This window comes from Anopheles gambiae, chromosome X, assembly GCF_943734735.2.
Source record: "Anopheles gambiae chromosome X, idAnoGambNW_F1_1, whole genome shotgun sequence".
Lineage (NCBI taxonomy): Eukaryota > Metazoa > Arthropoda > Insecta > Diptera > Culicidae > Anopheles > Anopheles gambiae.
Window position 1 is genome coordinate 20,833,866 of NC_064600.1, and position 12,862 is coordinate 20,846,727.

Sequence of the window (12,862 nt, forward strand, 5' to 3'; positions counted from 1 at the left end):
ATAAAATTTAAGACTTTTGTATATATTTTACAATTAAAAATATACACACTTGAATTGTTTGCTAAAGACTTGAATTGTTATATTGATTTTTGAAAAAAAAATACACAAAAAGACCTTAAGTGATCATCTCGGCGAATGACAGTGAAAAAAGATTTTTTGAATAGAAAATAAAGATTAGCAAACATTCGCAACCCTCGCAATGCTCAACGCAGAGGCTTTTTAGAACAATTTGTGATCGATCCACTTCCTGTATTCTTATCAACGAAACCATTTCTTTTTCTTCTGCGTCTTCCGTAGAATGCAATTAGGGAGATTCCCTTTCAATCTTCCTTTTGATGAGGCGAATGAGGCCAATTGGCTCCAAGTCTCTATAAAAAATAAATAAAAAATCAAACTTTTGATCCTGGACTTTAAACTCAGTATCATACTCATCATGATCATGTTTCGAATAAAATAACGAATTAGCTCAATTGTGAACTATGGTAGTCGACAAAAACAACACAGCACCAAGTTATATCTATTTATAAAACAGGCCCTAATGTATCGAGGGATTATCGTTTTAGACTTAATACATCGCTTTTCCCAAACCCATAATCCAATCCCCCCTTGTTTTCCTTCACAAATCTTCGATTTGATTGTCAATTGAGAAAATAGTAATGAGCTTTGTTTCATTTTTTCACCTATATATGACCGAGAAGATAAATATTATCTTTAATATATCTAGTATTTGTGCAGTTACGATTTTATAAATTGAATAGATGTTCATTTTTCTTTTTTTGTTCAAGAGGGACGCCTTTGCCATATTGCTTGAAATAATACCTAATTTATATATGTAGAGAAAATCAAAGTTTTTCAATACAAAATATCATAAATTAAACATAGTACTAATTACAAAAATAAAGATTGCTCAAATTGTGTTGATTGACTATGTTTATCTAAACTTTATCTTTATCTAAAACCACAATAATGTTTTATTAAGATCTAAAATTATTATACTTATAATTGAGGGCAAGAAAAGTAACATAAGAATGATAAAATATTGATTTATTTTGCAGTCAAAACAACATTTTTTGCGTTTCTAGCAAAATCTATTTTTTTCTGAAACGTATTGCTCAAAATTTGGTTTCCAACCATAAAAGCTATTTGAAAAGTGATAATTTCCTTCGTAGTTTTGACTGCTAAATCAACTTTGTTTTCTCCCTTCGATACGCCGTGCCAACTTGTGGTAAATTAAAAAAAAATATTTTGATTTACTTTTACGTAAATATGAGAAAACCTAGCTAAACTTCGAACACAAGAGAACGGAGATAAAAATATTGCTTATAATGATAGCAGCATGGAGTAATTATTTAACAAGTTAAGCACATTTTATGATTATTATTATTGTAGAAATTAAGTGAAACTTCAGACTTTTTGCACCAAAAAACATACATAAACAAAAAGTATTATCACCATTGAAAAAAAAAACACATATACAGGGAAAATCAGTTATTACGTGAAAAAAGGTAGAATAAATTCTGCAGATTATTAAATAAATAGATCAGTGATTAACAAACAATGCAACGTAGATCATGAAATATACTATAGTAAGAAAGAAGAGATAGCGCGCAGAAGAGAGCAAATTAAGAAAAGAAGATATGATCGAACGTTGAGAGAGTTCGGTCATCGCAGGAAGAGAAGAAAAAATGCAACATAGCAATACATGTTTCCTTTCAAATAGCTTTCATAAATGTTTGCTGCACTTATGTACCTCCATATCTTTCCTTTTAACAACATACTCAAGATCGTACTTTTCCTCCTCCAGGGAATTTATACGCTGGTGATAGTCACGAAGTATCTTCCTTGCTTGATCTGATTTAATAATCAGACAAACGTGAAAATCCGGTAATACAGAAGCGTACGTAGAAATGTGTTTAAAAGAGTGAAATGTTTTGATTAATATATGGAATAAGTGTGAATGTGAGAAGCAATGACATGAGTTGTTTGTGTTGAAGCCATTTTGTGACTGGTGAATTTTGTTGATATTGAAAGATGATAAAACAGAAGTATAGTACACCAAACATACCGTGTGAAATAAATGGTATGTGTGAAGAAAAATGTAAATGTAATGTAAATAACAAATATATGTTTGTTGGCGCTTTTGTGTGTGTGTGTGTGTGTGTGTGTGTGTGTGTGTGTGTGTGTGTGTGTGTGTGTGTGTGTGTGTGTGTGTGTGTGTGTGTGTGTGTGTGTGTGTGTGTGTGTGTGTGTGTGTGTGTGTCTACATACAAAAAACTTCTTAAACAAAAAAAGGTACCATCGAAACTTTGCCTTTTTTTTCTTTCCCTTTTCGTCATCTTTACTTTTTCGGCTTGCTTTTACTGTCTTTTCTTTGCTTTGTTCAACAGTTTAGTTTACTTTTTTATACTTCTTTTTTATACTTGATATTTATGGTGACCCAACATACTTGCATGGTTTATGATTTCTTTTTTCAGTGCTAAACAGATTTTGTTTTCTATCCTACTTTCTTCGAATTATTTGCTAGGTATAAACCATTTCAAAAATTTAGTGCACATGGGCCTATCTTTTGCAAAAAAAAATAAAATATTACAATCTTTTGCTCCTTGTACAGATTCCATTCAATATATCATTAAAATACAGTGGAACCCCTCATAACCAGTTTATGCCGTTGAAGTGACCCTCTCGTTTTACAAATAACTCGTTATGGCGAACGCTATTTTCCGTTTAGTTTATATTCAAAGTATAAAAATTTGTTCTAGGACCGCAAATGTGCTGATGAAAAGGCCTACAAACGTATCTGAAAAAAATGGATAGTGTATTTACAAAACTAATACTTGGGAAGACATCTGTGGTTTACTATATCTTTGGCATTACTATTGGTCCATTTTCAAGAAAAAGTTTGAAGTTTAAGTCTTTTGCACACCAAATATAGAGTTATATGAATTTCCTAAAAGTTCTTACTTTAATTAGCAAGTAGATCCAGAAAAACGGACCAAAAACATTCGTCAATATATACAAACCCATTGGAGTCTCATAAAATTGTATGACATTGCCAGGAGGAGGCAAAATATTAATATTAAACGATGCTTAGTATCGATGTTCTTATTTGCCTGAACGATGATAAAATTTAAATAAATACTAAATGTTTACTAATCGTGATTTTGATTTCACACTGGCACTAAAAATCTCAACACGAAAACAAATGATATTGCTTATTACGCGAGATTTTACTCGTTGTGAGAAGTGTTTATTGAGCATTTAGATTTGCTCATTATACGAAAAACTCCTTACGAGGGGTACTCGTTATGAGGGGTTCCACTGTACATAGCTTGTCAAAAATCACGTGCTTTGTTACAGCGTATGCAGCTAATCTAAATTCAAACGTAAAACCTTCCAAATTTGAGAGGCAACAAATATCAATTGGTCAACAAAATGTTCCACACATTTTCATAATCTTTTCCTTTCATCAAATGATTATGATAGTATTTTTTTTTCTTTTTGATTAAATTACAACATATGGTTATTGACATTACTTCAATCGGTTTATGTTATTTTACTATTGCCTTGAAACTAACAAATATATGTTTTTGCAGAAAACATGTAGAAACATATTCATTCAGAACGGCGCGATTTTACGTCGCGAAAATGTGTCAATTTACTTTTTATCTGTTACCTTCTAAGTCACTGAAACTACTTTAATAAAAACAAAAAAAGCAAGTCTTTGTTACCTTCATTAGCATCCTCAACATTTTTGGGTTTGCCACATCGCTCTTCAATGATGCGTCTACGTTCAGCTGCTTTGCGCTCCTGCTCTTTCTTTAGTTCTTCGGCGGCTTTCTTACGTAAGAGTAACTATTGATAGAAATACATGTACGGGGTATAAGATTTCCTGCTATGTATTCTATAAACAATGTTTTTAATACTTACCCTCAGTTTCTTCTTGCGTTCAGGGGTCATGAAACCCTTCTTAGCCTTCTTTGCCTTAGAAGCCTCTTCCATACGCTTCCTTACTTCAGCACGCTTACGCTCGATCTCCGCCTGCTTAGCCTTCTTCGCTTCATCGTCAGCCATGGTGGTTTAAGCTGAAGCTTTATGTTAAGAAAAAGCAGATTAAAGACAAATTAATACTTACATTAAAATATACACATATGTTTAATTTTTTTAACACGCATGAAATATTGGTTAAGATATTGTTTGTATTTATGTTTGTATATGTCTTGTAATAGATGCAACATAGCGAAACTATCCTAAACCTTGCCTCCAATCCCAGCATGCTGAAACTGTTCAAGAGATTGTGGTAAATTTGTTGCAAGATTATCGTTAGATGTGTTGGTAAGGTAATACACTGGAACCTCAAGTAGCAGGCTTTGCGCAAGAAAGAACTGCCCCTAAGAACGTTTTTTTTCGAAATCAAAGATATATTTTGCAATTTATTTTACTATTCGGATAGGTACCTCAAGAATGATTATCTCATTCTAAACCAGTCTGAGAGATTTTGATGTATTTTTTTGAGTATATTGCAAGTCCTATTCATTATCATGTAATACACGAATAAAACACGAATACTGTAAACATTTGTGGCAAATTTTAGCAGAATTTACAATCAACGTCATCTGTATTTGGGCTTTGGGATGGTCCAAGCTAGGATGCTTTAATGTTAGCCTGTCAGTGGATTAATCTTCATTATACGAGTTGATCGATTGACAGTTGCGTTTCACCATATTGGTCTTCGACAAACAAAACTCTTTAAACTCTAAAAATGTTTGTATTTTGGAAATGAGTAATAATACGTTTAATACATTGTACCACACTGTATTATGCTTTTTGTAACCTTTCTTGAGCAAATATGCATGATTCAGCAGAATAATGCAATACGACATGAGCTAATGTGATCGAGCATGCGACTAATCGGTTCTTGTATACATTTTTGTAGGCTAAAAAAATCTGGGTTGTAAATCTTCCATGGTTTGGGTTTCAGTCTGATGTGTTGTTTTGAATGACGTGTTGATATGATTTCAATCAACTGGCTAACTTCACTTGATATGTCCAATAAAGAAAAGAACAATCCCGCTGAACTTTGCGAGGGTTTTGAACAGTTATTCTTGCTCAAAATTGCTAGCAAGTACTGCCAAATCTCATCGATCCCGCATAATTTTTTTTTAATATTGAAATTACACAATTACACTATTACACAAGCGCACATATTCAGTTTATGTGGATTTTTCATAAATAAGTATCAATTTTCAGAAGTTATAGATAGCTTTGTGTTGTGCTGTTAAAACTGATCTCGAGGTGCTATAATTATAGCTGCTAAAATTATGGGTGGAAAAACTACATGCCCACACAAGCTCCTTACTGAGAGGGAGCTGGGGCTATGAATTTGTATCGAGTGCGAGCTCTCAGACTGCTCGAAGTTTTTTTGAGAGTGAATTTGTGAAAAATAAATTCGAGCAGTCTGCCAGTACACATCAAGGTTTTGCAATCACGACAGTTTCATAGCGCATGCGCCCTCGCATTAAATTTGCTTGCGAGAGAGAGCATTTTTTTCATCCTTAGTTTCAGAAGTTATAATTATAACACCTCGCAAACTGTTTTAAGAGCACAAATTATAGCTTACTAAAGACATGAAATTGCATTTTTCTTATTTAAAAACCGCAAAATACATTGAGTGATGATTATTGCTGAGAACCGCTTCACAGCAGTTGCAATATGTGTCATGAACAATGAGTTTTTTTAGCTTACATCACAAAGTGTCGTGAAACATGTGTATTTTAAATTTAATAAGAAGAAGAATTGCAACGTAAAATTTGATTACTCCTGCCTTCATTGAAAAAGTATTATTTTCTATTTTTATTAATAAAAATCTAAATCCCTAAAAAATCCTGAAAAATGGGTAAACATCGAGCAGATCATACTTTCTAACATTCCCTAAGGTTTTGCTTGAAATTTTATTTTTGATGTGACTTGTTGCCAGCTACATTTTGCGCATGTGCGCATGCGCATATTGTTTAAATTTTGAGATTCCTGTTCCAAATTTGGATCGCATTACACGTTAACCCAGAAACAACGTAATCTATCTATTTATAATATTTTGACTCTCCAAACTGAAAACGTTTCGTATTCCTCCTTTAAAAAAATTGAGCTGAATTTTTGTGTGCTATTTTTAAGTTGGTCTTTTGTAAGCTTTAGTTTATTTATAACAACTTTTCTGGAACTTATTTGATTTGATAAATAACCAAGCTCACAAGAGCACCAAGTGAGAACTTGAATTTAAACAGATACAAACTAAAAACTGTATATATTCATTCGTATGCTGGCGATTCAATCATTAATTGAATCAATTTGACATCGACATGGAAAACGAATATTTTACACAATACACAAAAAATGCATTTAGTACTCATAAAAAACGATTTTTACGTTACATTGTTTCCCCTTTTATACATTTTTTTTTAATTGCTGATATTTTTGCGAAGAATAACCCATATTAGTTAAAATATTCGATACAGTCAAATTAAAACCTACTGTTCTGGAGGATTCAATGAACGATTATCAATTAAAAAAATTAAATGCTTTAACCTATCTTGATCAAGCTCCCGATACGTAGGATTGACTAGTGTGTTATGCGAAATAAGACACTGATAGCCAAGCCTATTAGTAGCAAGACATTGAAAAACAATGATTGTAATGAAAGAAAAAGCATTAGAAAAATAATGCAATGAAAAATTTAATTTTTGAATCTTTTAAAGATTCTAAACACGCCTTTTAAGAACTGCTTTTATTAAAGAGGACTTTTTGTCAATTCGTGTTGAATGGTAAAAATCACACCTCAAAAAACTTAAACAATGGGAGGCTTATTTTTACATTCGAGTAACTAGCATTCCAAACATATTTCTTTTTGACTGAGATATTTTTCTACCTATCCTACATATCTATAGTAAATCGACTTGTAGATTTGTATCCTCAGACAATGGCAGATTTGTATTTGTAGATTTGTATCCTCAGATAGATGGCAATGCAGACATTTATTAGTTGAAAGATGTTTGTCCAGCCCATTTCGATTAGCTTAGAGGAGGTTGAACATATTAAAAATAATCAGTTCTATGGGATTGACACACTTGCGACACAGAATATTCGATCTACTTAAATTAGCTACAGGGGAGTTACCGAACAAAACTAAACAGTCAGTTTTTACTTTCACAAAAACGTATGAGGGCACTTAGTTAAATTTAATAATCGTCAATTGAGTTCCTTTATGCTTGACTTGTTCTTTCAGCCAAGTCAACAAAATGATCACTTTTTTGAATTAGTAAAATCGATCTGTATAAAGAACGTTTCACAAATGTATCACTCCATTTTAACAGTGCTTAATACTTTTTTTTAAATTATCATTTGTAGATAATCATTTGGTTGAAAAGAACAGTTCTCTGCTAATATAGGCTTCCAAATCGTAAAAAGTGCACTTAACATCAAAGAAGAAGTCAAATTCTCGGAAAAAAAAATGTTCAAAACCACGTTTGCAAGAACACTGCGTTATTGATTAACTTGGCTGAGCTGAAAGTCGGTTGAAGGATGAAATTTTAGGGCTATCCAGAAGACATAACGTGACACTGTTTTTTAGCTTGAACGAGAGTCGGAGGGTTTATCCGAAACAGTCACTGTTTGAAAACGGAGTATTGAGGATCAATATTTTGATGATTTATTGTACAGTTTGCACTTTTGTACGCTGAACACATTATAACACGATAGTAGAAAAGTTTGATAGCAGTGGTTTTGTTGGTGTAAAAACAGTAGAACGACAGCACACGCTCACGAACAACTCACCTTTATTCAAGATAAAACCGAATTAGGACGAACTAAAGTTCTGGTAAACCTGCAAACAATTGCAAACAGGGCAGCTATTCAGAACTAGGAGCACTGTTCGATCCGAAGCGACTTTGAAGACTGGCCCAAACATCAGAGGGTAATTCTTGCACCTTGGCTCATTCTTCGACTTTGATAATCATGCGTATTTTGTGGTGGTGGGGCATTTTTGACTCACACCGTACTAATGCGCCTGTCTCTTTTTTAAAGAAAAATAACTAGGTATACAACTACGCAGGCGCAGTTTCCACATGAAACTCATGTTAATGATCTAACCCAATTCTTCTCGCTATTGCAGCGTAGAGAATCTAAATTTAGAATTTTGATGTAATGGCAGTAGAAAACTAGGAAAACTGAGTTGAAAAGTGTCATTTTCTAGTAGGATAAACCAACTCACGAATATTTTGAAATAAAAAATGAAACAAAAATTGTGAGCAGATTCAGTAGTACTTCTGGAGATTTTTGTTTCAATAGCAACAAGAGTGTTATCGCTACGAATTCTTATATATTTTACACTGGTCTAGACTAATAAACAAAAAATATAAAATAAATGTTCAAAAACTGTAAACAACAAAGAGAAGTTTTAATTTCATTTTATTGTTACTCATCGAAAAAGCATTATTTTCTACAAATTAACATTTTTCTTCTTTGTAAAATAGCTGATTGAACGTAAATAAACCTCAACGTTAGTATCACATTTGTGAAATAATAAAATTGTTCAGTTAAATATTTAAATAAAACCAAAGCTTCAGTGCCGCTTTCGTTCCTATAAATCCGGAGGCATCGTGCGGATCTTATCTAGACCATCTTCGTGATAAATGTTGGCAAAAGAAATAAGAGGAACAAATCATAATAAGTTATTACTTTCACACGAAGAACCAAATGTAGGCGGATGTACAGAATAGTAAAATAAGTATCTAATTTAACTTCAAGAGCTTTTAATTTAAAAATGAATTTTAGAACTTGTGCATAAACTGTTCCAGGTAACTGCTGAAGCTCAATTCAATTGATAATGATTTGTGTTTGGAAAAGTATCTTCGTTGTCGTCTTTGGCACAACAATCTTTATTGGTCAAGGTATGCCTGCACCGCTAGTGGGTTTGGATTTCAGTGACTTATTGATTATCCATAGCATAATAGACAGTTCTACCTTGACCATTACCATAGCATAATAGGGCAGATAGTCAGTATGGGAGGGTCTGGGGCTTGAATCCATCACGGTCATGTTTTTAAGTCGTACGAATTGACGATTGTACCACGAGACCAGCCTTGGAAAAGTAGCCCTAAAATTAAAAAAAGCCATGGGTTGAAACGTGCGATTCTTAGATTTTACTGTTATTTTGAAAGGCTTGTTTGAAAGTAAGTAGATTCTTAATCAAGATTGTTTATTGTTTTAACATTGAGAGGTTCAGTTTTTTATCTACTTTAAGTAAATTGTTGCTTGTTTAATAAAACGTTTTAAGGATATATTCATATCGCCTGTGCAAACTCTGAAATGTGCGCTTGAAATTTCAAAAACAGTAAATTGCATCATGCGTGAAATTTACTCTATTGCGCATGCGACGTTTACTAAGTTAATGTACGCACAAGCTTCCGCTGAAAGAATTAAGATTTTATTTATTTTTAGTTACCATTCGATTCTGCGTGTTGAAATGAAAATGTCTCTTTCAATTTCAATTTCAATTCATTTAATGCATACTTCTTTATCCTATAGTTTTATCTGTCTTATCCTTCAGATATTCTGTATGTCGTATTCTAAATGCTATCATTTTAAAACATAAGCAAACAAAGAGAATCAAGAAACAACAGCAACATGTATTCTTCTCTATTATGTATGTTATCCTTTCAAAACGTAAGCAAAAAGGAGAAACCAGAAACAACAGCAAGATGTATTCTCCCCCTTCACCACTCCCTTTAGGCACGTTTGGTGATGTTACAGTTTAATGCAATGTTTAATGTACTTTTGGGGGGCAGTAACAAGCCTTAAGATTATTTTAGGCAATTAAACAATAGAAAGAAGTGTTTTTCAAAAATCACATTTAAACTATGATTTTCGTAAAGAGAGAGAGATAGTGAAGGGTAGATAAATCGGATGGGAGAGATAGGATATAATAGAGAATGAGAGAAAGCGAGAGAGGAAGAGAGAGAGAGAGAGAGAGAGAGAAAGAGAGAGAGAGAGAGAGAGAGAGAGAGAGAGAGAGAGAGAGAGAGAGAGAATTATTACCACCAAGCTGAAATTTCAACTACGTAACTTTTAAAAAATAACGAGCGTTTAGACACACCAAGACAATTTCATCTTGTGAAGTGTGAAAAACTAGCCAAAATACATATAGATGTAACATTTCCTGCCAACTTGTTTGTGCATAGCTGTCATCCTGTGTAGTGCAAGGTGGTATATACAGGTGTGATCTTCTTAGTATTTCAGCAAACCTTTTGAAATTTAACTTGAGACAGCTATACCGTTCATGTTTTGTTTTTAACTGACAGCAGCCTGCCTGTAATTCAATGAGGTAACTGATAACATATAGGAACACCATCACCTTTAACAGCATAAGAAAACGAGTAGTAAATAAAACTCCTAACTTAATATATCCTAGATTTTCCATCACATACAACAAACAACAATGTATCAATCAAAGAGCAACATGTGTCGTTCAATTCTTTTTATAGAATAATTCATTTATACGAATTAATGATCGAAAATCGAGAATATAAATGCAAAATAACAATTCCTTTGCTCAATATTCTGCCTTAGCAGCATTTTTCGATCGAAAAAATAAGATCGATCTGGCTGTAACGTTGGTGTCATTTGACACTCATTTCTCTGCCAAGGTGTTTATGATGCCGCCATTTTACTGATCTTTTTGAAAAGCGGTATACCATGACACATACGAGCAAAATTAACTATGCTAAAAAAAAACTTTGCTAAATTTTGATCGTTCCGCTTTGTATGGGAAAAAATCCGCGACACATTTAGCTGCGAAAATTATCGAATATAAGAAAAATGACATAAATCAAGGTTGATTTTTTTTTACTTTATGCAAAAGCAAGTTTGTAATTGTTTTGGTTCTTTTCCAATATTTTGAGTGATAAAAAATCATTTACTCATTAGTTAAAAAAATTGCCTACACTAAATACTGAACTCGAAGGAAATCGAATTCATGTAGGGGTATGAAAAAATAGTTATACTGTCAGTTTTACGTGGGCGCCAATCGAATTTTTTCGATCGAAAAGTTGTGCTGATGCCGATTGTGAAGCCACATACAGTAAAATGTGACATACAAACCATCTAATATAAAGCAGCTATTAGTTAAAATATGATCTAAATGTCAACATACAGGGGTTTGAATCATATAAGCGAATAGTTCAATCACTTAGAAGAATGTTGCAAATCGGTAGGAGAATGTTGCAAGAAATGGGGTATTTACAGCAGCACCCACAATCTGATGACAGATCCACAGTTTGCTTGTAACATTCCCCTAAGTGATTGAACTATTCCCTTATAGGGTAAATGTACCTATACGGCATACGGCAAATTGAAAGCAATTAAGTTATTTACGTTAGTGTGAAATGTTCTTTAGCCTTTTACAACGGGTTTAAAAGTTAAATGGGGCCATTCCGTTACTTAGTGACCGAAGAATTCATTATTTTATGAAATGTGTCAACATTTTTCCAAAATCCTTAGGATTTCATAACGAAACCCATATTTCTGTTAACGTTCTAAATGACCATATAACCACGCAATTACTAGTTTTTCAACATAACTGTTATGAAATGTTATTGTTTTTCTAAAATTATTTGCCTTTTGACCATATTTATGCATTTTTAAGTGTTTTTTACCATAGTACCATTATAGGTACACAAAACAGGCATGTTCCTATAGTGGTTATAGTTATAAAATCAATAAAAACAGGTCGTTTTAGATTTTTTCGAGGATATTTTCGACATGTCGTACTTTTTTCACTAAAATAAGCAACAGAAATGAGTTTTATGTAGGAAATTTACCAAAAACAGGCCAAAATTCGCTTATATGGCTGAATGAAAAATTGACTTCAAATCAAGCACACTCTTCCGGGTGTAGGTTGACGACAGGTGTGATGCAGTACTTTTGTCAATAGTTTCATCGATCAAATTTATACATTTTTTTACGATCAAATTACGGAAGAAACCTATATTATGGCAGCAATCCTTGCTATTCATACGAAAACAGCTTCTAAACTAAGTTTCATTGATATTATACACCGTTTTTTATGCATCTTTGTTTGCCACCACTATAGGAACACAATAAGACGACTATAGGAACCATACCACCATTATAGGTACAACGAAGCAGTCACAAAAATTTTTATTTTTTTGAAAATTTGATGTATTTCATGGTAAAAATGGTTGTGATTGCGAAGATAAAACATATTGCAATTGCTATGTGTTAAAATATTCAGAAAATGTAATTTCTGACACTTTAAATCCATTAAAACACATCGGTACCACTACAAATTGCACCACTATTGGCACATTTACCCTATGATTCGAAACCCTGTACGGTGTTTACATCAGTGCGCTTCAGCCTTTTTTGGGATCACGGACCACTTGTGTATATAAATGCATATGCCACCGCCCACATACACTGGGCCAGAAGACCAAGTTCAAAGCGTTTTGATAAAAAATATGTTCAGTATTATTCTATATAAAAAATAGATAATCTTAAATCTTTTATTTTGATGTCATCTTGATTGTGCGCAAAAAATACAATATGTGTTGTAGAAAGCTTTTCTTTAAAACAATGTTTCGCGGACAACATGTTTTCACGGACCTCAACTAAGAGACCATTGATTAAAATTATCGTTATTTCGTTTTCATCGATGAAACACCTTATTCAAATCAAATACAAAACATTAAAATGTTGTTTATCAGATTTATTGATCAAAACAAAGGGTGTTAATGAGTGTTAATAATTCGATCATCTTTAACTAAATAATCATCAGTTGTGTCGTGAATAGTGT

At 32.8% G+C, this 12,862-nt stretch overlaps 1 protein-coding gene across 10 annotated transcripts in view; it reads right to left on the reverse strand.

The window, feature by feature from the left end:
• The window catches only part of LOC1276006 (troponin I), a 24,382-nt gene extending 16,230 nt beyond the window's left edge, over positions 1 to 8,152 (reverse strand). For 2 of the 10 annotated variants that reach the window (XM_315309.6, XM_003437145.2), the window contains exons 1-4: positions 7,825 to 7,986; positions 3,928 to 4,088; positions 3,729 to 3,852; positions 1,751 to 1,851 (exon numbers count right to left, since the gene is read on the reverse strand). In XM_315309.6, the coding sequence (XP_315309.4) occupies positions 1,751 to 1,851; positions 3,729 to 3,852; positions 3,928 to 4,071 (369 nt within the window). In that variant the 5' untranslated portion in view covers positions 4,072 to 4,088; positions 7,825 to 7,986. Of the gene's footprint in view, positions 1 to 1,750; positions 1,852 to 3,728; positions 3,853 to 3,927; positions 4,089 to 7,824 lie in introns of all 10 variants that reach the window. The other 8 variants (XM_001688575.3, XM_003437146.2, XM_003437142.2 and 5 more) reach the window with 7 other exon arrangements.
• Between the last annotated feature and the right edge of the window lie 4,710 nt (positions 8,153 to 12,862).